Genomic DNA, 24,925 nt, shown 5'->3' with positions numbered 1-24,925 from the left:
TCTCCTATTTTTGAAAACGTTATTTTTTTTTTTTTTTTCTTAGCCTAAGTTAATTCTAAGTGTGTAGGGGAGGGTCCAGGTTAGGGGAGGACCTAAGTGTGTCTCAGGCCGAAGCCTATACACTCTACCATGCGGGTTTTTAACCATGCAGGACAAGGGCGCGTGCATCATGTGCTTATTGGGGTTTATTGGCCAGCCATGGCTATTTTTTTTTTTTTTTTTTTCCCCTAACCTAACTAAAACTAAGTGTATTTTGGAGGGGTCCGGGTTAGGGAGGGACCTAGGTGCGTCTCAGGCCGAAGCCTATACGCCTAGTCATGCTGGGATTAGCCATGCAAGGAGAGGGTCGCATGCATCATGTGCTAGGAGGGGGATTGGCCAGCCATGGCAGCGATTGGCGCCATGACTAACTCCCCTCACTCTTAAATCTAGACTATAACTAGAGATAGGTTGGGCCCAGGTAAAACCTGCATAGACACAGGGAAAACCCTGGGCACATTCATGCGGGATGCAAATTGGCATGCATTACGTGTAGGAGTTTACAGGAGACAGAGGATGGTCTGGATGAAGTGTTGGACAGAGTAGAGCCATGGCTATTCTCGGAAGTAAATTCTCCGATGTTCCACGATGTTCCACGATCTCGCACGAGCGCGAGATCCGGCGGATAGCAGTGACTCCAGTCCGCTGCTCTCTGAGGTTCAAGTTCAGAGACGCCCACACGCCGAACTCGTCCTCAGATAAATGTTGGCGCGACCAGTGCGGAGCAGGTACTTGCAATAAATTTACTGTTGTAACAAATTTGTTCTATCGCTGGTTAGGCCGCGTAGAATCCTCAAAAATAGTTGCATGTTGTGGCATAAACTTTCATTATAAAACATATTCTGCTTTAATATTTCTGCATTATCTTATGTAATGTTAAAAGTCTCCAAATTTACAACGAAAACATATAGAAGGAACGAAAACTGTGTTTTTTAATGCATGGGGTTTACACTTTAAAACAATTAATTTTGTAACAAGTATGCTAATTCTCAATAAGATTCAAACCTAAATAACTTACATGTGCATTTCGAAATTATAAATATTGAATTTATCATACGAAATTTTAACTGAAATGGTATTTTTAATTTTAATTTGAGCTGATTACTCTTTTGGTCTTCAGTACGAAAAATGAGGAAAAAAAGTGAGCGAATCTTTCTGTTCTCGCCAATGATGTGTAACATTTAACATACCATATCACAAACTTAACTCGATACATTTTAATACTACACTTATAAAAATATTGTTGTTATATTATATATTTTACATTATTATTTCATAGAGTATTTACAACACATTAGAAAAGCCACACTGCAATGCGTCGCGCTGTTCAGGACTTCTGTTAGAAGAACGAGCGGTAAACAGCTCTCTCTTCTTCCTCTTTCTCCCTTTCTCTTTTTTTTTTTTTTTTTTTCAAACGTCATGGAAATGTTTGCGATCGCTGAAACACTGCAGCTCAAGCGCCAACTGTAGCCCGCACCAAAAAAATTGAATGGCGCGCGCTTCTCCTACTTCCTGTTACACATTTCCGTCGAATTCACGAAATTACTCCCACCAAATTCCGTATACCGACAGTCAAGATGTTGCACATTAATAAAACTCTTAACACTACTTTAAAACACGAAGGACGCTTTAAAACTCTAAATATGCAAAGTCAACTCCTTATTTGGGTGCAGGCTACAAATGGTCTTTATTTTAGGGTGTTAAATATTTATGTTAAAAATATACTATCATGCATAGTTCTTCTATATAAAACCATCAATATTTACATTATACCTACTATTACTGTACCTATATATAACTCGGACACATTCCAAACGCAAACCACTAATCTTCAAAATTATTTCTTTTAGGAAAAAAACTAAGCAATTTTTTCCTTTATTAAAACTATACGCGACACTACTGATTGTTAAAAATAAGTATTTATATCCTTTTTTGCATTGAGAGATTCGTTGGTTCGTTGATATTCTTGAATGTATTTGTACACTTTTTGCTTCTGGGTGCATTTTAGAGAAAGAGTTATTTTAAAATCTTAACTTTTAAGTACTCAGTAATCATTTTAGGAACAAATGGGTTTTCCTCTTTTAAAAATCTAACTATAATTTAGTTTAACATGACGGCACTATTGATTTCTCAAAATAAAATTGAATGGCGCGTGCTTATCCCTACTTAATGTTACACATTTCCGTTCCTTGACTTCCGTCTCAGTCACGAAATTACTCCCGCCATATGCCGTATACTGACAACTAAATTGTTTCACATCAAAAAATGCGAACCAAAGATTCGTGTAAAAGGGGATTTTTATTCTTTGTGGATAAGAAGACGTGTGTGCAATCTGTTCACACATACAAACCTATATGCATGAAAGTTGAGAGTTGAGCTAAGGTTGTTGAGCTAATGTCCCACTATGATTTGTTGTGAATAGCTGCAAGGAATATAATTTTTTTAATGTATTCATAAACTTAAGCTACGTGTAGGTTGTGAATACAGATTTAAACTTACCTGTGTGCATGGGTATACTATAAACTAAAATATTGCCAAAAGTCTTTTTTTTAAAGTAACGAACATACGTAATTAACTTATTCAATGATTAAAAAAATGGTTTATTAAAATTACCTTTGATTTGACTCTAAACTGGTCTGAACTCAAAAAATATAGTATAGAAATTTCCAACCCCTTCTCGGACACTTTTGATGTGTAGCATCTTAACTCTCGGTTTAGGTACTGCATTTGTTAGGAGTAATTTTGTGAATGGAACGGAAATGTGTAACCATGGTGCTGCCACCTGTAACGGATGGTGTGAACCAAAGCTCATAAAGCCAAAGGTAAACTTTATAGTATTAACTGTTAAATAAATTTTAACAATGGGTAGTGTTAAAACCAATGTTCCTTGTCGAAAATCAGGTCAAAGACAGGGTTTAGTATTTTGTCAAGTCTTTTCTATTTTATCGGAGCCGTTTCATTATATGGTTTAAAATTCCAGTTTCATAATGGAATGATTCGATAGTCGACGTAGCTGCTCCGGCAGTAAAAAAAAAAAAAAAGAAAAAAGAAAAAAAAAGAATCTAGCGGTGGGTGCGGAAACTACATGTGATTCGCAACAAGAAATTTAGTTGAAAAACAATTTGCATATATTTATCACCTTCAGCATACGTTAAATTCCGTATTATAAGCGTATTTGCAACATGAGATACACGAATTTACTCGTTACCGAGGTTAGATGTTACACATATTTGGCGAGTACTGAAAAACATGCTTTTAAAAAAAAAAAAAACCTAGTTTAGCATATTATTCTGGAGGTAAAAATGATTTAGAAATAATGAATTAATTAGCTTTGGAAACAATTTAAGTGAGACAGAACCATGCATGTAATGCACGATTTTGCTATTTTGCTTGGCTCAATTTTTAAGGACATTACGTCAGCTGCTGGCTTAGAGACTTTGAACAAAGCGCTCGCGCTAAGATTTGTAATGGTAACGATGACGTCATGGTTGGTAATATACAGGCGTGTTGCATGATTGTTACCAACCTTTGTACTAACTAAAATTACCTTGGTTTTACATTTCTATCCTGAGTATTGTAATAATTATGAATATAATCATTACAATATCCATTTACATTTAAATCGCATACTTAATATTTAGCGGCATCACTTTCATGTTTGTCAAGTTTGTTTATATTTGTGTTTTTAAAGAAAGAAAAAAAATCCATAATGTTCTAAAACTATCGTCTTATGAGGCGGCGTAGAAAGTATGTATGTTGAAATAATAAATAATTCCAAGTCAAAGCTTTGTTAATATATCGCAGAAAATAAAATTTGTTGAAGCATGCTATCCTTGCGATTTGAAAGCATGTACATAATTGATGATTTTTTTTTTTGTGCGTTTACACGGTGCCAAGTTTACGTCTCATTTACACACAAAATTTTTCAGTACAATAATTCCCATGCCAAATATACAGCCAGTACTTATTTACTCTCAAATATGTACCCATCTGCCAAGTTACACTTTCAGGTTAACAGCACTCTTCAATTTCCACCATCAAACTTTTTTCTCAAGCCTGCTCTCGTGACACTCCTCCACAATTACCACTTTAGATGTCTCCCTTGTGGCATGCTACACCTAGTTCTCTGAATCATCCCTCATTTTCCTATTTCTCCGTACAATTGAAGCACCTACTGCCTCATACTCCTCTGTTGTCAATATGGTTTCTAACTGCCAGATGAGCCTAGTGTGTGCTCTTTCCTTCGTGCCTTTAAGCAAACTACCAAGGATTTCCTGATGCACGCCTCTCCTATCTACTGGACCTGAGATACCCACCACAGGTTGCTATTCAATGACACCCTAGAGATTTTATTATTCACACCGCCTTCCCTATCTGATGTTTCTCATAATGATAAACATCCCTCGCTTAATGATTCTACTTAAACATTGCTATCTTTGTCTTGCAAACTAAGAGCACTATTTTCCAATGATGAGCGCTTTAACCTGCGCTCATTCTACTGTCAAGATACAATTTAATACGGTATTCACCATAATTTTTATTATGATCTACAAAATAATATTTTTCCATTTACGAACTTAACTTTGTAAGAAAACACGTCCAATTTTCTTGTAAAATAAATTTATAAATTGTTATATTATCAATGTGGTACGTACTGCACCTGGATGTATCAGCATCTTTGTCCAAGAGGGCGTGCTGTGTCCCTTTTGAGCGAATGTAAGGTTACTGTGTTTGTGGTAACGTCTGTAGTTGGTGGTGTTTTTAAGTAGTCAAATGTTCTTTTTAGCAGTCCCCGTTGTTACCGTTCTCTGGACGGTTCACAATCCTCGCCGCCACAACTCTTCAGGTGCTCAGGCATCGCGACACCCGTCCACTGTGTCTCGCCCACTGCACGTTCAAAGCTGCTCCAGTTTCTTCGTTGTTTTCATGGTGGCAACGACCATCAAGTCACTTTTTCGAGTTAACATCAGCCTATCACATCCCCACACCAGGACACCTACCAGCACACCACTTATGCCTCTGTTGGAATGTACGCCCACCTCTTCCTGACAATCTAACATCCACTTACGCTTCTGACTGTCTCCTGTTATAGTGCTCACTTAACGTCCCAAGTCGGTCACACACCAGCCCTCTACCTTACAACGATTTCAAAACCTCAATTATTCCTCTCAGTAGCTTGTCAGCACTGACCACCTTCACTACATGGTTGATGTGATGGGAAAGTTGGCAGCAGTGTCTGTTTCAGGTGTGAACAATGAGCGCAGTGTCTATCAGCGATGGGGTGGTGGTACTGGACGGAGGGTTCGCCACGCAGCTGTGCCGACACGTCACAGAGCCGATAGATGGAAACCCTTTATGGAGCGCTAGTTTCTTGGCCTCCGATCCACAGGCAGTTGTGAAAACACACCTTGATTTCCTTAGAGGTATGTATAAAAGCTGAAATTTACTCATTTATAAAAATGTTTCAGTACGGTTTAGTATATGCTCGTAACTGATGCAGAAGTATTGAGTCAGTTAACATAGGAGTGGGAAGAAAGTTGGACTGGCATTCAAGTAGACCCTATTTCAAAACTCTAGCCAGACATAGATTTTGGTTTTCCATTGTGAGATATTCATGCATGAATAGCTCTTCAGGTTTAAGATCTTGGCGACCCAGTGTCGTTCTTAGTGTCTTATCAGAAGAAGCACCTTATTTTGCAGTTTCACAATACAAGAGTGTTATCCTCACCTAAGGACAAAAGTACACTAAACTACCAATGGTAAAGCTTTAAATATAGACAACAAACATGATGTTAAACACAATTAAAAAAAAAAAAAAAAACGTATTTACTTCATAAACAATATTACCTTTAGGTTGATTATTACTATTGGACCAAGTAAGATTTCATACACAATCCCACTTGAATTAGTCTGAATACTAATACTATAAATCATTTAAGTACAGTAACTTAAAAACTTAAAAGTAGTTGATTCACAAATATTTTGGTATCGCTGATCCAAACAAGCCAAGTCCAAAATCAGCCATTTTTTAAATTGCATATTTTGTCTTAAAAAAGTTTCTTTTATTTTTAATTTAGATACTTAAGAGATATTGTGATACAAAATATCAACCTTTCATGCAAATAACTTAAATCTAAATTATGGATATTAATTTTTTTGGCATTTAATTATTTATACATGCCTTTCTTTATCTCTTCCTTCTACTGTGTTAATTAATCTAAAACTTATTTTAAATAAGATATTGCAATAAGTGTTCTATCTGTGAACTCTGCAGTATTAATATCATGCATAGTGTTACTGATAGTGCAAAGAACCTGTGAATTTATTTCTTCCTCAGCTACCCATTTCTTGAATTCTAATTTGTGAGAATGGTGCCACCACCTGCCAAACTTACAGAAGAAACACTGAGAAATTCTCATGGTTCCAGTGGCTTCAATGATGAAGTCTTTTTTACCTCTTGCTTTGTCGAGCAATGTTTACTTTACAAGGTATTCTCACTGTACTGACGATGGATTCTCCTAGCATTGATTGCTTGTTTCCGATCGTCATTTTGCCACACGTGTCTAGTCCACACAAGTGGCAAGCTCCATCTAATGTGACATTTGTGATCTGTGAATATTCCAGGTGCAGTAGAAGAAAGTATGTGCTTGCATAGCTCGACAGAGTTGAGATCACGGCCTCCTTAGGTGGAACTTGGGATCACGAGAAGTCATTGGCACTACCTCCTTCCCTTCCCACCTCCATTCAGAAGTAAATACCTCCGTGAATTTGAGCTTTGGGTATAACTGTCACACTCCTTGTGGCATTGCGAAACTCCTGCCTTATCCAACATTTCAGAGTATTTATATGGTATTATATTTTCAGTAAGGCAGTATATCAGCTGATTATATGGTTCAAGGTCATGGTGACCTTGGTATTTTATTGACACTAATATTTGGGTAACAGATTGTGATAGTTAATTATTTTTATTTGTAAAGGCCTTTTTACTATATTTTTACTAGTTTTGGCATTGTTTGCTAGATTATTATTTGTTTAAATGTATTTATCAGTATTTTTGATGTGATAACGTCTTATAAATCGATGAACGCCGGCTGCACGCACGAAAAAGCATGACTCATTGTCACTTTCGCCTGAGCAAAGCGTGCAAGCGAGAGCGCGGAACAAGCAATAGAGTGGCACAATCGGCCTAAGCGTTCGGCTTGTGACGCATCTATCTCTCTTTCACTCACGTTATCACGTAAAATTATCGTCCGTGAACTGACTTTACAGACAACCCCGTTTTTTTTTTTTTTTTTGACTTTCAGTATTGTATTTTACATTTGGGTTTATTTAGAAACTATAATTATGATTCTAGAACAAGTAAATTTTTTTTGGGAAAAGGAAGGACGAGAGAGATGTGTGCGACACAGCGTCGCTAATGTTCCATAACGTTTTTCGTTACTGAGACGTTGTGGTGCGTTCTGTACTTATTGTTATGATGGGAAAATCAGCAGGTGTTCGCTCGCTTGGGAGACTGTAATATTATCAGGGTTTCATGCCAGCCAGTCAGAGAAACTTTGTATTTTGAATTTTTGTTTTCGGCAGAAACGCGTTGATGCAAGGGTTATGTATTTGTTGTTGTGTCCTTGTACGGAGAAGCTGTTTTGTTATTGGTTGTTGAGGTCGCATGGCTGCCTGTTCCCTGCGTGGCGGCAGGCAGTTGCGTCATCTCGCCTGTCATTGTTCAGCAGTAGTCAGGAGCAGTAATCCGTGGCTCACAGAATCTTTAGCAGACTGTTTTAAGAGACAATTTAATGTCCGTGGTCCGAGCCCAGCCACCAAGTAACCTTCTTTCGGGGAAATATTTTGAAATTTCTCGACCACCGGCGAGGGCATTAAGGGCTCATGGTACAGCCCAGGTGTACCTCAAATGTTGCCCCGTGAAATACATTATTTTCTTTGCAGTACTACAGGTTAGTGTGACCGCGGGACTTAAAAGTTGTTCTGGTTAGGAATTGTATATTTCTGATGCGGAGCGATGACACTAATGTGTGAAGAAGCATCTTGAACTGTGTTTATTTAAATTATGGGAACAATTTTTTTTTAAGAAAATAATTTTTAAAAAAAGTTTTAAGATTTTTTTTTTTTTTTCAATTGGCAACTAACATAGAAATTAACTAACTAATTTTTAAACTTTTATAAGTATTTTTCCGATACAGCCCCTACCCAACTACACATTAATTGTTGTTTCAAGTTTTTTTTTTTTTACTTGTTGCTTTTATACTGCCTTGCTGGGCCAGTCTGAGATCAGGGGTGTAGCCAGGGGTTTTTTTAGGGGTTCAAACCCCCCCCCCCCCACCCCCTTAGCACCAAATATTTAATTAATTTCTTCATCACTCAAATAAATTACATATTAAAATTAATAAAATTTTTACCATTACAATATTTAAATTTAAGTACCGAAAACTGCTAAAATAGCACTATTTTACACCTTAAAATCCAAATTTTCCCGGGGGAAGGCCCCCGAATCCCCCACTTTAATACGGGAAGGGGGGGGGGGGGCATGCTTCTTAACACCCCCCATACACAAATCCTGGCTACGCCACTGTCTGAGATGTAACTACCTCTCCAACTGATGTTTCTGTGTATTGCTAATTAAAATAAAATAAAATAGTAAGAAGTAAGTAGCTGACAAATTTTGGAGTGTGTTTATAGTAGTAATGATTTTTGACTTTGCAAGTAAATTAAACTAAATTTATTGTGTGTGTGTGTTGTCAGCTGGAGCAGAAGCTATTATAACCAACACTTATCAAGCGAGTATTGATGGTTTTATGACACATCTGGGTTTGTCTGAGGACGAAAGTTACGCACTGATCAAGAAGGCTGTGGAACTGGCACAGGAGGCTGTCAAACTCTACATGGATGAGTTTCCAGGTATCAACGTTGGGTCCAGGAATAAAAATAAAATTTGTATAGTGGACTCTTGTTGTCCTTGTTTCAATCCACTTCTTTATAAAGAACTCTTCAATAACAAACTCATAAAAATTTAGTAATAACGTTATTTATTTGTATAGAGGTTCTATTGCATATTCTTTTAAATTGCTAACAGCAACACATTTATGTGAACTGGCAGGTACAGAATCTAAAATACTTTTGTCTTTAGAGAGGAAAATGTGCTAATACATATATAACAGTAAGATAATATGACTGCACAAGTTAAAAGACATGATTGTTGTGTATAGAATTTTTCTTTAATCACTCAAGTACCTTTTGACACTTGATCATGCATATGAAGTAAAACTTGTGTTTAAACTCTTAATGTGTCTGCATCAAATCAAATTGGTCAGAGCTTTTTGTCTTGTTATTTTGAATATTTGATATGTCTGCATGCTTGAAGCCTGCACATAAGCATTTAATGGTTATACGGTACATAAAACAATTTATTCGTGCATGGTTATATTTTTAACAGGACATCTGCATGTCAGGGAAAAGTCCCAAAATTAACAGTAATGGTGTCGTAAATCACAAAACTTTAATTTCTAGCAGCCTTTTGCTGACTTGCGTTTTATTTTTTGTTACCCGACTTCAGTTTATGGTCGCATATGTATGAATTATTGGAGACTGTCCCCCTTAAATCATGTGTAAATTATCTCTGGAATTTTTAGCTTTCTAACATTAAAATTAGCACTTTCCTGTTAAATAGTAAATTTATTTTGTATTATTTTCAAATTTTGTTTACTTTATTAAAAGAATGACCCTGTGATATAGTAATGCTATTTGTGGGCACCCTGTTTTAGAACACCTGATGTTGAAATAGTATGCAATATGAAGTTACCTGTGATGAAATGCAGTTTGTTTAATTGGTTTACCTAAGTAGGTACGTATGCGTGTTTGCTGTGGGCGGGTCTCTACGTAATGTTGTAAAAGTGTGCTGTCTGATATAATAAGGGAGTCACATGTAACACTTAAACTCTTGCTCTTCTGGCCTTGTTTGACGTGAGGCCATGCCTCGGCCATTAGCTGGGTTTGCTTTTACATATGTCGCTGTGTGTGGTGCTGCAAATTGTGGACGTTTGGAAAAATTAATTTTTTCCTCACAGTCACAAACCTTTAATTAGACATTTTAGAAATTCAGTTTGCACAATTCTATGTGTAAAAAAAAATGTATTATAAAAAATATAGAATTTACAGTATTTAAGAATGTGTTTCATAGTGATTCTTTTAATTAATGAAAGGAATGCATCTGTAAAATAATACATAATTGCACAAGTGAATAAATTGTTCTCTAAGCAATGTTTTTTCCTATATAATGATGAGCTGTGTAGCTGATTTTGATTTGGATAGGTGGTTCAAACCTCTTGCAATTTAAACCACTGTCTTTCACACCAAGAGATTGCATTTAGTTAAATTTAATCATTGCTGTTGCTTTAATTTCATTTTTAATAACGTGAAAGAGAGGCCTAACTAGATAACATTTAGAGTGCATGACTGTGGACCGAGGTGATTTGGCAAAACACTGAACTCATGTTTGCATCCTGGTCCGACCATCCTGATTTCAGTTATACATGTTTTAAGAAATCAGTCCAGGTAAATGCGGGATGGTTATTTACTATAGGTTAATGGTTCTCAAACTTTTTTATGTGAGAAAAACGGGGGGTGGGGGAATAATTAAAAATCTTACAAATAATTGTAGGTCACCATATACAAATTTTTGAGAACTATTTTACAATGATTAATGCCTCACTTATGTATACTGATGTTCATCTCGAGGCTTGTTTACTACAGTGCAGTACTGAAATAAATCTCTGTTTGAGCAAAACCTGTATAGTCGTTCAAATAATACATATTAATGATGTAGGCTATATTTGTAACGAAATGGAATAATAGAGAACCTATATTTATTTTCATATCTACACATGTTTTTTTCTGGAATACCACAGGGTACACCCGGAAAACTTCCAACTTGCACCAATGTGCCTGGTGCACACTTTGAGAGTCATTGTTACAGACCATGGACGATTATCTTCGCAATATCCATACTCTTTGTCACAGTGGCGACTCAATTTTCGAGATTGATAAAGTGGAAACAAACCTTTTTATAAATACAGAATTCATATTAAACATTAGAATTATTTTGATAACTATAATAAAGTTAATCAACAAAAAGTAATTGTAATTGTCAGCCCTTCTGAGAAGTACAGTTTTCAATGAAATGAAACCATACTTTCGCCTGCAGGTTTGTATAATTTAACATTAACGTACTAGTTGTGTTGTAATATTCACCTCATATTAACACAAGTTTAATCCTATGAATTAATTTTGTGACCTTTATAGGTATTAAAGTGTATTTTGTTGATATACAATCATATTTTCAAAATAATTCTTATGATTAATATATTATACATAGTGGACTTCGGAGAAAAATAAATTACCCTCAGAAAGCCACAAAACTTACCATTTTGCATCTGAATTTTAAAAACTCCCTGGACCACCCTCTGATGTGGGGCCAGACCGGTGGAGCCCAGGTTCCCAAAACTGTGCATATGCCCATGAGGTACGGTCCGGGTCTACCCAGAAATAAATCCTGGAGCCACCCCTGCTTTGGAGTTGTGTCTTGTCGTTTCTAAAATGTCCGCAGTGTCACAACATGTCAAACAAACTCATTGCTGATAAAAAATATATATATATTGTTGGTGTATGTTTTTTTTTATTTTTCAGGCTTTTGTGCTGTGTGCATGGGTCTGTTGGGGATAGCATTTTGGGAACACGCTATATGTGTGACGTTTCTGCAGTAACCCGTGTATTCCAAGCAGTTGTGTTAAGTCGTTCCGTATTGCATACTAACAAACGGGAAAGCATGCTTGCAATGTTGGGAAGTTTTGGAGGATATCAAAAGTGTTTTATTAAATTACCCACTGATATACAGTTCAGCTAAAAACTATTTGTTTCTACTGTAAAGCCTGGAAAGCATGCATGCAACGTTGGGAAGTTTTGGAGGTTATCAAAAGTTTTTTACTAAATTGCACACTGATCTACAGTTCAGTTGATTTTTTAAATATTATTTAGGTCAAAACTAAGTGTTACTACTGTAACTGCTGGTAAAAATTATGAGGATTTTATGTAATAACTTAGAGCTGCACAGTGTCTTGAATGACCGGTCGTATGCAGAACTAGCACTTCACGGTACTTATGTTGCTGCACTGAGGATGGCAAAGAGTCATATTCATAATGAATTGACTTTCAGTTTACTTAGAATTCTGCACTTTATTGTGCACATTTGTGTTAGGTTTTCTGTGTAGTCAGTTAAAGTTTTATTGAAATGCATCATATAATATGTATACAGATGCCAAATATCACAGGATGAATAAGTTTCTCACTTCTAAGAATGAAAATATCTAGTTTATAGTAGCTAATTAATTAATTTTCAGCATTGGCTTCATTTGTAATGCTAGCTGTTTAACAAATAAATTTAAAGAAAGAAAAAAAAATTACCTGAGGGGTAAGTTTTGAACCAATTAAATTAAGTTTTCCACAAAGTAATTTTTTTTTAACTAATGCACCATCTGGTGTATGAATGACCCATTGTCCATCAGCTCGTACAGAGGAGATAGAGTAAATGACTCCCAAATTAGTTGATTTAGATAAAGATTATGAATGACTATATAACCAACTGTCTCATATTTACTATTTTGTTTTTATGATTTCTTTAGATTTAATTTAATTTTTTTAATACCTGTGCATCTAAAATAAATTGTGAAAACCTTAGTCCAGTAATAATATGTAACCTACTTTAAGTCACTTTGTATTTAAAATAGCCTTTTATCATGATCATCTTCTCTTATTTTTATAATCATCTTATATTAGAAGTCATATTTTTTGTTGCCTTAATGATCACCTTATATTCAAGGTCACCTTTATTCAAGTTCACTTTATATTTGAGGTCTCCATATGTCAATTCATTATATATTCAAGGATGCCTTATGCCCCCTTTTAAATTGTTTGATGATCAAGTTCTTCATGATGCTACATGCCTTATGTTCGAGGTATTCTTAATTTGTATTTAGTCTTATATCAGTGGTTGTTATAAAAGGTAAGGTCATTTTAAAATTAGTTCATCTTAAAAGGGGGTTAATATATTTTTGACGTTTTCTTGAATTTTAAGTAATACATTTTGTAGAAATATATTGATTCGAATTGATTGTTTAAAATGTATATTCTGAGATTCTTATTCGTGGTGAGAGAATTCTAGTACCAAATATTTAAGAACCACTATGACTTACCAGAAATCAAAACATTACTGACAGTATGCATAAGGAAAGTGTTACTATTTTTATTCATATATATTTATATATAGGCACACACACACACACCCAGTTTGCATACATGATTTTTCCTATATTAATCTTAGCTTATTAAAACAGTCTGTGATTTATGGTTCAGATTTACTGCTATATATAACCCAGAAGCCAAGAAAATGCAAACAATGGCCGTGAAAGTCTGCAATCTTTATCAAAAAAATTCATTTGAGAATAAAATGTGTTCATGCATGCATCAGAGTTTGCAGTCTTATAAACCCTCGTACTTGCACGTCTGGACTGCCAACAGTGTTGTTAAAAGTACTCGGAAAAAGTAATTGCGCTCAATTACAATTACTGTGGTGATAATGTAACTAATTACAAGTAAAAATTACTTTACATAGAAGTAATCAGTAAAATTACAATTACTTTCCGCTACCATTTTAAAACTGACCTACGATTCAATTTTTTTACACTTTGTTACATTAATAAACATACATACATATATGTATTATTAAAAAAATGATTTCATGTAATTATTAAATTTATTATCTTTAGTTAAATGAATAATATTTGAGGACAAACTTGCTTGAATAACATCAAAAGACTTCATACAAGTAGTGGAATTGACCTTACAAAACAATTGCATTATAAAGTTCTCATCAGATAGATTCCCTCTCTTTATGGCAAAAACATCTTTACCAACACTAAAAAGACACTCAACGGGAGCACTTGACGGCAGCGATGTGTTAAATTTTTAAAATGCAGATTTTTAGGATATGGTAATGTTGGGGACACTGCAAGTCACTATGGCACTTCATTTTTGATCATAGATGTTGTGCATACGATCGTAGCACTACAAGCGTAAAATTATAAACTTTACTTATACAAAAGTGTATGATGTTCTTGTTCTTAAATGTATTCATTATACGTTCCGAGAATAAAAGTAACGGCAAGTAAATATAAAGTATCGATTACCTTAATGTATCGATTACAATTAATGTTATGTATTCCGATTACAAGTACGAATTACATTTTTTAAATGTAATTCGTTACAAGTATAAATTACTTGAAAAATAATCGTTACAAGTAATTCGATTACTTGTAATTCGTTACTTAACAACACTGACTGCCAAATATAAATTTTCTGTGCAGCCATGTTCGTCATTGGTAACTCTCCATGGGTTTGGGTCTGCCTGTCAGCTGGCCCAGTATAAGTGCAGTTTCAGCTGTCAGTAACCAATTCAGAATGTTCTTTACTCTTAATTCAATGGTTAGGCCCAAGAAGGCAGCTTGTGTTGCGGTGCGGTTAGGGGAACCGCCCGGCAACACTGGCTTGCGCGTCACGCGTCTCTTTGCCTCTGCTCGCTAGACGCCAACTGGCATGCAGTCTGCGCACTTGTAACACGCCTCTATGGAACATTAAGCAGTGACTGTATGCCTTTATGGTGGAATCTCCCTGCACTTTCCTATACCACTTACAATAATTGGTTTTTAATTTTTCCTACCTAAAAGCATCAGTGAAAACACCCATTTTAGCATTTTTCGCTGACCAGAAAATACATATTAAATGCGAAACCCGTGAAATTAAACTGGTCTAGGCAAGTGCTACTCGAAATCAGACACTTGTAATGAATCTGGAACAGTTTGTAAATGGATCTCGGCACGCTGTCTGGCGGCTCAGCCGGGCGGCTGGCTTGAGAGGTGTGCAGACTTGGTGTAGTCCGAGGACGCCGGCCGGTGTGTGTGTGCGCAGCCGCGAGGCGGCCGCTAGTGGTGGGGTCGGTAGGGCCGTACGGAGCGTCCTTGCACGACTACTCGGAGTACACGGGCGACTACGTGGAGCGCGTGGGCTCCCGGGAGCTGCGCGACTGGCACCGGCCGCGGGTCAGGGCCCTGGTGGAGGCCGGGGTGGATATCCTGGCCTTGGAGACCGTCCCAGCCCAGACGGAGGGCGAGGCGCTGGTCCAGCTGATGAGCGAGTTCCCACGCAGCAAGGCCTGGCTGTCCTTCTCCTGCAAGGTGACACGCACGTTTCACACGCTCGTCTGCTTCACCTGACATCCTTGATGAAGAATTAGTTATCCACATGAACATACGCCAAAATCCTCAGAAATCCTCAAAAATTAATTATCCCCACCCAGGGGCACAACAACTAAATTTCCAAAGGGGAGGGGGGGGGCAATATACCTTTTTATAAAGAATCATCGATCCCCCCTATTGAAGCAGGGGTCCGGGGGTCCTCCCCCAAGGTTAGTAGAGAGAGGTTGTCTCGATCCCATAAGAACAATGTAGACAGCCCGACACTCCACTCTGACGTCATCTGCAGCCCCGCCGTTCCCAGCCGTAATACTACACCTGCTGACTGACGGCGCTCTCTTATCAGCTCGGCTCGTTTCACATGTCTGATACGCAATACTTATAGTATTTCATTTATGGTTTGTAGATTACTGTTAATTAAAATCGCTTTGATATGCTTTTAAAATGACAACATGCTGTGACTGAAAACAAGGATGAATTATTACTTCAACATATTTTTTTCAGTGACAGTAAAAATTTTCAAAATATCAATGATGAATCCATGAATTTTTAAAAATTAATATAATTAATATGTAACTAGTAAACAAAATGGTTTATTTGTATTCATTTCTCAGCAAGATTATAATATTTAAAATAATTGCATATCAATTTCTTAGTGTTTAATAAAAGTAGCCATAGCTCATTAAAAAGTTTTGGGAATGTTTGCAATAGAAATAAACTGAAGTTAGATTTAAAAATAAATTTCTAACATGAATAGACCAGTATTTCGTGCAATCGTTCCATCCTCTTTTGCATCATACTCGAGCGTTTTCTTAACTTTTACTTCGTCAAAGAACAACAATGCGTTCAAAGTCTATTAACGAAGAACGTGCTACATTCAAAAATTCAAACATGTTTTACTAGGATACCTTTTCTCATGTCAAATGAAGATGCCCATCGTTGAAGAGTTGAAAGTCCAGGCAATGGGAAGTTAAGTTTCTGTTTTAAAAATAAATAACATCGCTTACTGAAATAACACAAAGTGAAAGCGAGAACTATTTCATAATTGGTCCAGTTTACACTTTTTTTCAACGAAAGTAATAAGTCAATTTGATTTTTTGAAAAAACACTATGAAAGAATATTCCGCATACGGAACTCTAATGAAGAACGGTTTTTTTTTTGTTTGTTTTTAAGATTTACGTTTTATTTTTTTTATTTTTTCATGACTTCCAAATTTAAAACTGACTTTCTTTCGGCAAGAAACAAATTTTCTTTAAGAATTTGGATTTCCTTCCTAAGCATTTCAACCGAGTCATTGTTAGAACAAGACTTTGAATGCTTTAACTGACTACAAGAACATGTTTCTTCCTCACTTACATTTTCATTTGAATCTACAATTAATTTACATAACATTTTTTTTTTTGTTTTCCCTGCATTTAACTCAGTCTTCTCGGCGCACACGACTTTCCAATGTTTCTACAGGTGTTGTAATTCCAAGTTTTAATGAAGGTACAGCATTTGGTTTAAGACGTCTTTTAGCGCATGTATTTAACAACTCAGCTTTCAAGTCGGGCTCGTAATCATCATCTGTAAAGTGCTCTGAACAAATGTAAGTGGTTTTTGGATTCCACTCACCATCACGTCGGCATTTCTGAACCCACACTTTCAACAGATGATAATCACGTGGGAATCTATGATATTTTATATGATTTGTTTCAGGTAAAGATTGTTTTTACCAAGCTATTTGTACACTCAGCCACTGTACACCGCGTACCTGGCATTGTAATGTTAAATACAACTTTTAACAGCGTTTAGTCTAACAAAACAAATTCACTTTAAATAATTCGTGTTCTTAACATTTTGCCTGCTAGTTATAATTAACGAAGCACCTGTGCACTTATGATATAAGCAACACTAACATTTTATAACACATGCACTCTCAATTAAACTCCTCACAACAATAACTCTCCCTGCATTACGCTGTAGTTTGACACGTTATTACGAGCAGATGTGCTTGTAAACTAAGTAACTGATAGGGGCGGACGGGCTGGCAAGCCGAGCCGGGGCTGCAAGTGACGCGATGCGCAGAACGATGCGCAAGCGATTGAGGCAACCTCTCTAATAACCTTGGTCCTCCCCCAGGAAAATTTGTATTTCAAGGTGGAAAATGGTGCTATTTAAGCAGTTCTATTATCTAAAAAAATTGATTACACAGCATTTTCTTTGCCCCCGTTTGCCCCCACTTCATGGTTCCAGAGGGGGGGGGGAAGCAGAATTACCCCCCCCCCCCCCCCCCCTGTTGTTGCGCCCCTGTTCCCACCAACAAATTTTAAAGCAAACAGTAGGCAGAGATGTTATATCTCCCTCACTTCCCAAAATGAAATTCTCTGCATGCTCCTCGTTATCCAATCACATCTTACCTTCCAAAGGATACGACGTTGTTATTGGTGGCCAATGAGCACTCTAAAAAAGGCTTCGTTGGTTACACAGGCAACTTGAATCTAGCCTTGAGTGAAATGAATATGCACAATAAATGTGACTCCACTAATGTTAAATGTTAATGTTTTTACATGTTGCATCGTAGCAGCTGAATCAGTCCATGCAAAAAAGGACTTCAGTTAATCTCTGAAAATTCAGTCGTGCCTTCAATAAATATGTATGATAAAGGTTTTATTGTACCGATATATCTAATACTCATGATAAAATACAACCAATTTTGTATCATTTCACCAATTTTGTTCAAACAAATACTCTTCAGATGTATTTCTTCCCACATTTAACTGTTTATAGACTGTAGCCTTTTGAGCATTGACTGATTCTGATTCCCTTATAAGGGGTTTGTTTTGTTTTGTTCTCTCTTTTTATTTTACACTTGTCTCTCGATACATACATTGTACAAGCACCTCATGTACATAACCCGCCGCCATCATTACACACACTGGCTGCCAACCTCACACCTCTAACATCCCTGATGTCACGTCTTTCACTTACACATATACAACACCTTCCTTTCTTCCCAAAGCTAATATTACTGAAACTTATTGGGTTTCCTAACAGTTCGGCCTGTTCTTGTAATGTATACTGACTCCCAGCCTCCAGCCTTATCCTGAGGTTGACTGGCTGTATCACTCCTCACCCCTCTACTGCATTGGCCTGTCTCTTGGTCAAACCCTTTGAAGTCAGGTGATTTACATCTCCTACTGTCTTCACTCTCTTCACCACACTCTAAGTTGATTTCCTGCTCCTTTCCCTCTCCTCTAGTTTCATCACCAATGTTATAGTTCCCCCATGCTGCTGTTTTGGGTACTTCAGAGTTGGAGGGTCTTAGATATTTAGTGTTTCTCCGAACCACTTGACCTGAGTGGGTCCTAACTATGTATGAGCGTGGTGCACTGTGTTTCTCCAGAATTGTGGCTGGCTCCCACACTACACCCCTCTGCATGACTACTGTTTGCCCTTTCATATATTCTAAAGGCTTCCTTGGAGCTCTCTGGTCATAATACATTTTAACTTTCCTCTGCTTCGCAATCAACTGTGGTTTTGTATTAGACTGAATCTTCGGGAGGAGATTATTCACAGTTGTCGGTATCTGTGTTCTGACTAACCTACTCATCAACAGTTCTGATGGTGACACATCCATACCCGCCAGTGGTGAGTTACGATATGCCATCAGTGCCATCCAATATTCCTTACCCTCCTCACAGCTTTTCTTCAATATGTTCTTGGCGATTCCTACACCTTTTTCGGCCATTCCATTTGACTGTGAATGTAGTGGGCTAGATGTGTGTATCTCAAACTCATGTTCATGTGCAAAGCGTGTACATTCGTATGAGTTAAACGGCATATTGTCAGCCATCACTATCTTTGGAATGCCATGAGTGCAGAAGATGGCTTTCAATGCCTTTATTACACTGATGCTTTGTTTACTTTCCAACTTAACTATTTCCAGCCATTTTGAAAAGTAATCGTAAATCACTAAATAACTTTTCCCTCCAAATTCTAGTATATCTGCTCCCACTTTCTCAAAGGGAAGTGTTGGAACTGCATGAGGGAGTAGGGGTTCTTTCCGGTTTGTGGTCCTGAATTTCTCACACACCCTGCACTCTAATACATATTGCTCTACCTCCTTCGACATGCCTGGCCAAAAGAACACCCTCCTTGCTCTAGCTTTAGTTTTGCCCACTCCAAGATGTCCCTCATGAATAACTTTCAACATGTTCTGCCTCAGTTTTTTAGGTACTACAATTCTATCACTTAGAAACAGTAGATCATCTTCTACAAAAAGATCACTCTTTACACCCCAGAATGGGTAGCACTGCACTGGTACCTTACCCTTTTTGTGAGGCCACCCGGTCGTCACCCATTTCATCACCTCACTCAGCACTGGGTCCGCGGCCAGTCCTTGTCGAAATTCTTCCTTCCGCACTTCAGTCATGGGAAGATGCCTACTCACACTATGCACTATTTCATCCAGTTCCGGATCATCTTCAGCTGCATCTGTCCCATGGGCCCTGGATAGTAGATCAGCAATGTGCATCATTTTCCCAGGGAGGTACTGAACATCCAGGTTGTACTTCAGTAGTTTTAATTTGAGTCGTTGAAGTCGCGTGGACATTATCTTTGATACTGGTTTGCTCATAATAGCTACTAAAGGTTTATGATCTGTGAGGACCTGAACCACCCGACCATATATGTAGTAATGAAACTTGTTAGTTGCATATACTATGGCTAATAGCTCTTTCTCAATTTGTGCCCACTTTTGTTCTGTCGCGGTAAGACTTCGAGATGCATATGATATGGGCTGTCCGTTTTGGAGGAGACAGCAGCCAAGGCCATCCTGTGATGCATCTCCTTGAATGGTAATGGACTTGGTTGCATCAAAGGTCCCCAATGCAGGTGCGCAGCTTACGGCTGTTTTAAGATTCGCTACACACTGCGAGTGACATTTCAGCCACTGCCAGGACACATCAGTTTTTAGTAGCTCCCTCAGAGGCGCTGTGATTGTTGCCATGTTGGGTATAAATGGTCGTAGGTAGTTAACCATCCCCAACAGTCTCTGTAACTCTTTCTTATTTTGAGGATCTGGTATTTTTTGTATCGCCATCACTCTACCTGGATCAGGTTGAATTTCATTATTCGATAACACATGTCCCATGAAACTAACCTTTGACAGTCTGTATTGCAGTTTTTCTGGATTAAACTTGATGTTGTGAGCTCTTGCCCTCTGTATTACTTTTGCTACACACTTATCATGCTCCTCCAGTGATGTCGCAGTCACAAGAATGTCATCAAAGTACACCACAACACCGTCAATATCACCAAACACACTTTCATTCAGTTCTTGGAACTTTTCTGGTGCACAGGACACACCAAACGGTAATCTGAGAAATTTGTAACAGCCCCACGGTGTAGAGAAGGTACACAAGTCACTGGATTCTTGATCGAGCTCAATTTGCCAGAACCCATCCTTCAGGTCAAAGACTGAAAAATATAGTTTTCCCGACAGTTGCTCTGTTAGCTGTTCAATCGTTGGTATTTGATAAAAGTCTCTTTTGATGGCAGGATTCAAATGTTGTGGGTCCAGGCAGACTCTTAGTGTACCATTTGGCTTCTCAACGACAACTAGGTTATGTACCCACGAGTTTGGTTCCTCAACTTTTTCAATAATTCCTCTCTTCCTTAGGGATTCTAGAGTTGTTTTCAGTTTGGGGGCTATTGTTTGCGGTTGTCTCCTAGGTGGTGCATCCTGACAGACTCTAATTTTGCACTGACCTGGAAATTTTCCTAGTCCAGTGAAGACATCCTGGTTTTCTTGCATGAACTTGCTATGAGGTGATTCTGGTTGCGATGAGTCTTGTTTGATAACCTTCACTGTTGTGTCCTCTAGTCCAATTAGATGCACCCTTTTGATCAGGTTCAGGTCTACACATGCCTGTAAGCCTAGTATTGGGGTACTGTCCGCATTGGTAATTCGAAAATCCATGTATTGTACTACGTCTTTTGATTCACACCGTAACTTCACAATGCCAATGGGTCTTACTTTAAATCCACCATAGCATTCCAACAGTTCGTTGGTGTCCCTTACCTTCAGTTGATTATCCACTTTCCTAAACATTGTCTCTGGTAGAATGTTAACTTCTGACCCAGTGTCAAGCTTAAAATTTATCTTCCTTTCCTCAACTGTTATGTTTTCATACCACTTTGTTGATTTTTCTTGGTTTCTTACACATTCTACCTGCTTAACACTCTGTTTTGCTATTACTATCCCATTGACTACAAAATAATCTTCATCTGAGCTCTCTGCTTCCTTTTTATTTATCATTCTCACCTTGTTTACTTCACGTGATTTTCTGCACATTATCGCAAAGTGATTGAGCTTCCCACAATTGTGGCATTGTTTGCCATATGCTGGGCATTTGCCTTTTATGTGGGTGAGATTGCATTGCTTGCACTTGCCACTGAAACCCTTCTCTTGCACCCACTGACTGGTTCCCCCTCTGTGCTTTGAACTTACTACATTTACCGACACGGGCTGCATGTGTTCATAGATCCCTTCTTTTGTTCTGTCACCTTGTAAGCACTGCATTTGTTGTATGCTTGATTCAGCCACTTTGCCTAGCTCACACGCTTTTTCAAGGGTTAAGTTATTCATGCGGAGCATTTCTTGCTGTAATTTGGTGTCCCTCACACCCATGAATATGCAGTCCCTAACGATTGCGTCTGATTGTTCATCGAATTCACAACTTCTCACAAGCTTTTTCAAGTCATTTACAAACAACTGAAATGGTTCATTTTCTTTTTGTTTTCTCGAATACAACAAGAACCTTTCATATGGCACGTTTTTTCTGGGTTTACAATAAGCCTCAAATGCTTCAAGTACCTTCTTGTAATCTGTGCGATCTTCATCTGCAAGTTGAAATGTATTGAACACTTCAACAGCATCTTCTCCCACCAAATTCAGAAGAACAGCTGCTTTAACTGGCGATGATTGTTCCGACTTTCCTGAGGCCACCATGAATATTTCGAAGTTTTGTTTAAACTTTCGCCAATTTTCACTGACATTTCCCGTTAGGTCCAACCCGCTAGGCTTGTTCGCGTCCGCCATGTTAGCCTTTGTTGCCCACGTTCAGGAGACGATGGTATTGCCACAAATGCGATTACGCCTTCAAACTACCCCGGCACGTAAAGATTGTACGGGCGAAACGACTGACCGACTGCGCCATGTTTTGTTTTGTTCTCTCTTTTTATTTTACACTTGTCTCTCGATACATACATTGTACAAGCACCTCATGTACATAACCCGCCGCCATCATTACACACACTGGCTGCCAACCTCACACCTCTAACATCCCTGATGTCACGTCTTTCACTTACACATATACAACAGGGTTTGGCTTGCATACCAAACAAACTACATGAGAGCATTATGCACATTAGTTTCTGGAGGTCTAAAATGTATCTGTGTATAAAGGGGCATAGCTAGGAATTTATCTCGGAAATGGAGGCATTAATTAATTCTTTGCGTTTTTCAAAGTTTATTTTTTTGCCCCAATCTAGACATTTGTGAAGTTTAGCTAATTCCAGATTTACTCCGGCATTCTGGTCGACATTGTTTTTCACCATCTTCAGGTAGCAATTGCCAAAAGCATGCAGCAGCTATTCTGAAGATGGCAACTGCAGTGTTGTCTGAAACATCCATGATTGTTTCTACAACCCACAAACTGGGCTTATTCTGACAGTGACGTCAAAAAGCCAGAAAACTTTTGTAGTCATTGATTTTATAAAGGTACTGTTAATTGCTAGATTTGCAGACAATTTGTTCATATTTTAAAATGAAAACTAAGTACTGCTCAAATCACCCCATTTTTTACCCCAACTTTTAGGAGTGTTTACAACCCCACATTCATTTCTTTCCCTGCGCCCTACGTAGTTATGCCGTAAATGGAAATGCAAAATGCTGGCCGATTGCCATTTTTATTACAACTGTACAGTTTAATCAAGTATTGTATCATTACACTGGCAGTCTTGCATCTTGTAAACATTTCAGCAAGAGTCTATTTTACTTTTTTACAATTCAGTATTTGAGAGATCAGCACTATAATTTCATGTTTGAGGAAGTTAAGTTATTTCCCATAACTAGGTGAAAGATAGTGGTTTTCTTTAAACTCACTTTTATCTTTTAATCTCATAAATACTTAAGATGTTAATTTAAAATTTTGTTGCTATAAACATGTAAACATAATGATGAAACAAGGGTGAGAATTTTATTTTAAACGTAATTTTATAAGCCATAGATAGAATATTTTAAATAGTGAGTATAGTGATCATAAGTGTGAATTTTTATTAATCAGGTAAACTGTGACATATCATTTTTGGTAAGAACTGCTTTGACCAGATTTTTTTTTTTGAATTTCTATAGTATCATCAATGCAAGTCATATATTAAAAAAAAAAAAATGTAATTGTGTAGCAATGGAACAGATGTACTTAAATGTTTTCTAATTTTGACATTTGGTTTTAGGGCATTATTTGGTTGGAAACCAGTGGTGCTGTGTTGGTGTACCTGATAGAACGTAAGGAGCACGCGACAGCGTGAGCGGTGAATGTTGCGATTGGTGTGCACGGACAGGACGACACCCACACGTCCCACGGAGAGAAGTTCCAGGACGCAGCGCGGGCCTGCTGGGACCGGGACTCCTCGCAGCTCGTGGCAGTCGGAGTGAACTGCGTTAACCCAAGTTTCGTCTCTTCCCTCTTCACCGGCATCAACAAAGGCAGGCAGAACTGCCCGATCCCGCTGGTGGTGTATCCCAACAGTGGGGAAAAGTATGATTTGAACAGAGGGTAAGGTTCGATGCTTCATTTTAGAAATTTTTTTTTGTTTGGTGGTAAGTGTATCTCAGTTGAAGATTTTATATAGCATGGTTATGCTTGTTTCTTTGTTGTTTTTTTTTAAGTAATTGTTTTCTCAAACAGTTGTACAATATCCCAGGTTAAGAGTTGTGTATTTTCGACAGAGCTCTTCACAGTTCTATGTAGGTTAAGTGTGAGTATTTGTGAATTCAAGATGTGCTAATTAAAAAACAGTCATTAATAAAAATATGAAACCAAATTGAGGAATGAACAATTTCTTGTTCTATAAATTATTTCAGCATTCTCAAAAATTTTTTTTTCTAATATTAAAAATGAGACATTTGCTGTATTGTCCAATGGTTAAATATTATTTGAGGTCAGGGTTTTTGATGATTGCACATTCTGAATGCTGGGATTTTTTTCTTCTTGTTTCAGTTGGGTGGAAGTTGACAGCTGCAAGCCAGTCCACAGCTTCGTCAAGGATTGGCTGGACCTGGGTGTAGTCTACGTGGGCGGCTGTTGCAGGACTTACGCCGACGACGTGAAGAACATCAGCAGAGAAGTGAAGGAGTGGCTTGCAGACAGGAAACAAAACAACTTGAAAGCTTAGCAATTGAGAATGTGGCGGAATGTTGACTTGCCTTTGTGAACTGCCATCCAAATGAACAAATACAGAAAGCTTTATTTTTATATCTTTGTTGCCCTTTTTTTGATGGTTCCATCCGTACCGAAAAAATACC

At 37.7% G+C, this 24,925-nt stretch overlaps 1 protein-coding gene across 5 annotated transcripts; it reads left to right on the top strand.

The window, feature by feature from the left end:
• Window positions 1–662: 662 nt before the first annotated feature.
• Window positions 663–24,875, top strand: LOC134534947 (homocysteine S-methyltransferase YbgG-like). Of its 5 annotated transcripts, none has more exons than XM_063373693.1 (6): window positions 663–767; window positions 5,285–5,462; window positions 8,797–8,952; window positions 15,070–15,335; window positions 23,962–24,176; window positions 24,621–24,875. In XM_063373693.1, the coding sequence occupies exons 2-6, from the start codon at window positions 5,294–5,296 to the stop codon at window positions 24,793–24,795; spliced, it is 981 nt and encodes a 326-aa protein (XP_063229763.1). In that variant the 5' UTR covers window positions 663–767; window positions 5,285–5,293; the 3' UTR covers window positions 24,796–24,875. The 5 variants fall into 5 exon arrangements, with proteins under 5 accessions (XP_063229763.1, XP_063229765.1, XP_063229762.1 ...); XM_063373695.1 differs by having other exon boundaries at window positions 695–767; window positions 5,273–5,462; XM_063373692.1 differs by lacking the exon at window positions 663–767 and adding an exon at window positions 3,568–3,786.
• Window positions 24,876–24,925: the final 50 nt, after the last annotated feature.

The sequence above is a fragment of the Bacillus rossius genome, chromosome 8 (genome assembly GCF_032445375.1).
Source record: "Bacillus rossius redtenbacheri isolate Brsri chromosome 8, Brsri_v3, whole genome shotgun sequence".
NCBI classification, from domain to species: Eukaryota; Metazoa; Arthropoda; class Insecta; order Phasmatodea; family Bacillidae; genus Bacillus; species Bacillus rossius.
The sequence above is the reverse complement of the archived record's forward strand: the minus strand, read 5'-3'. Positions and strand labels throughout refer to the sequence as shown.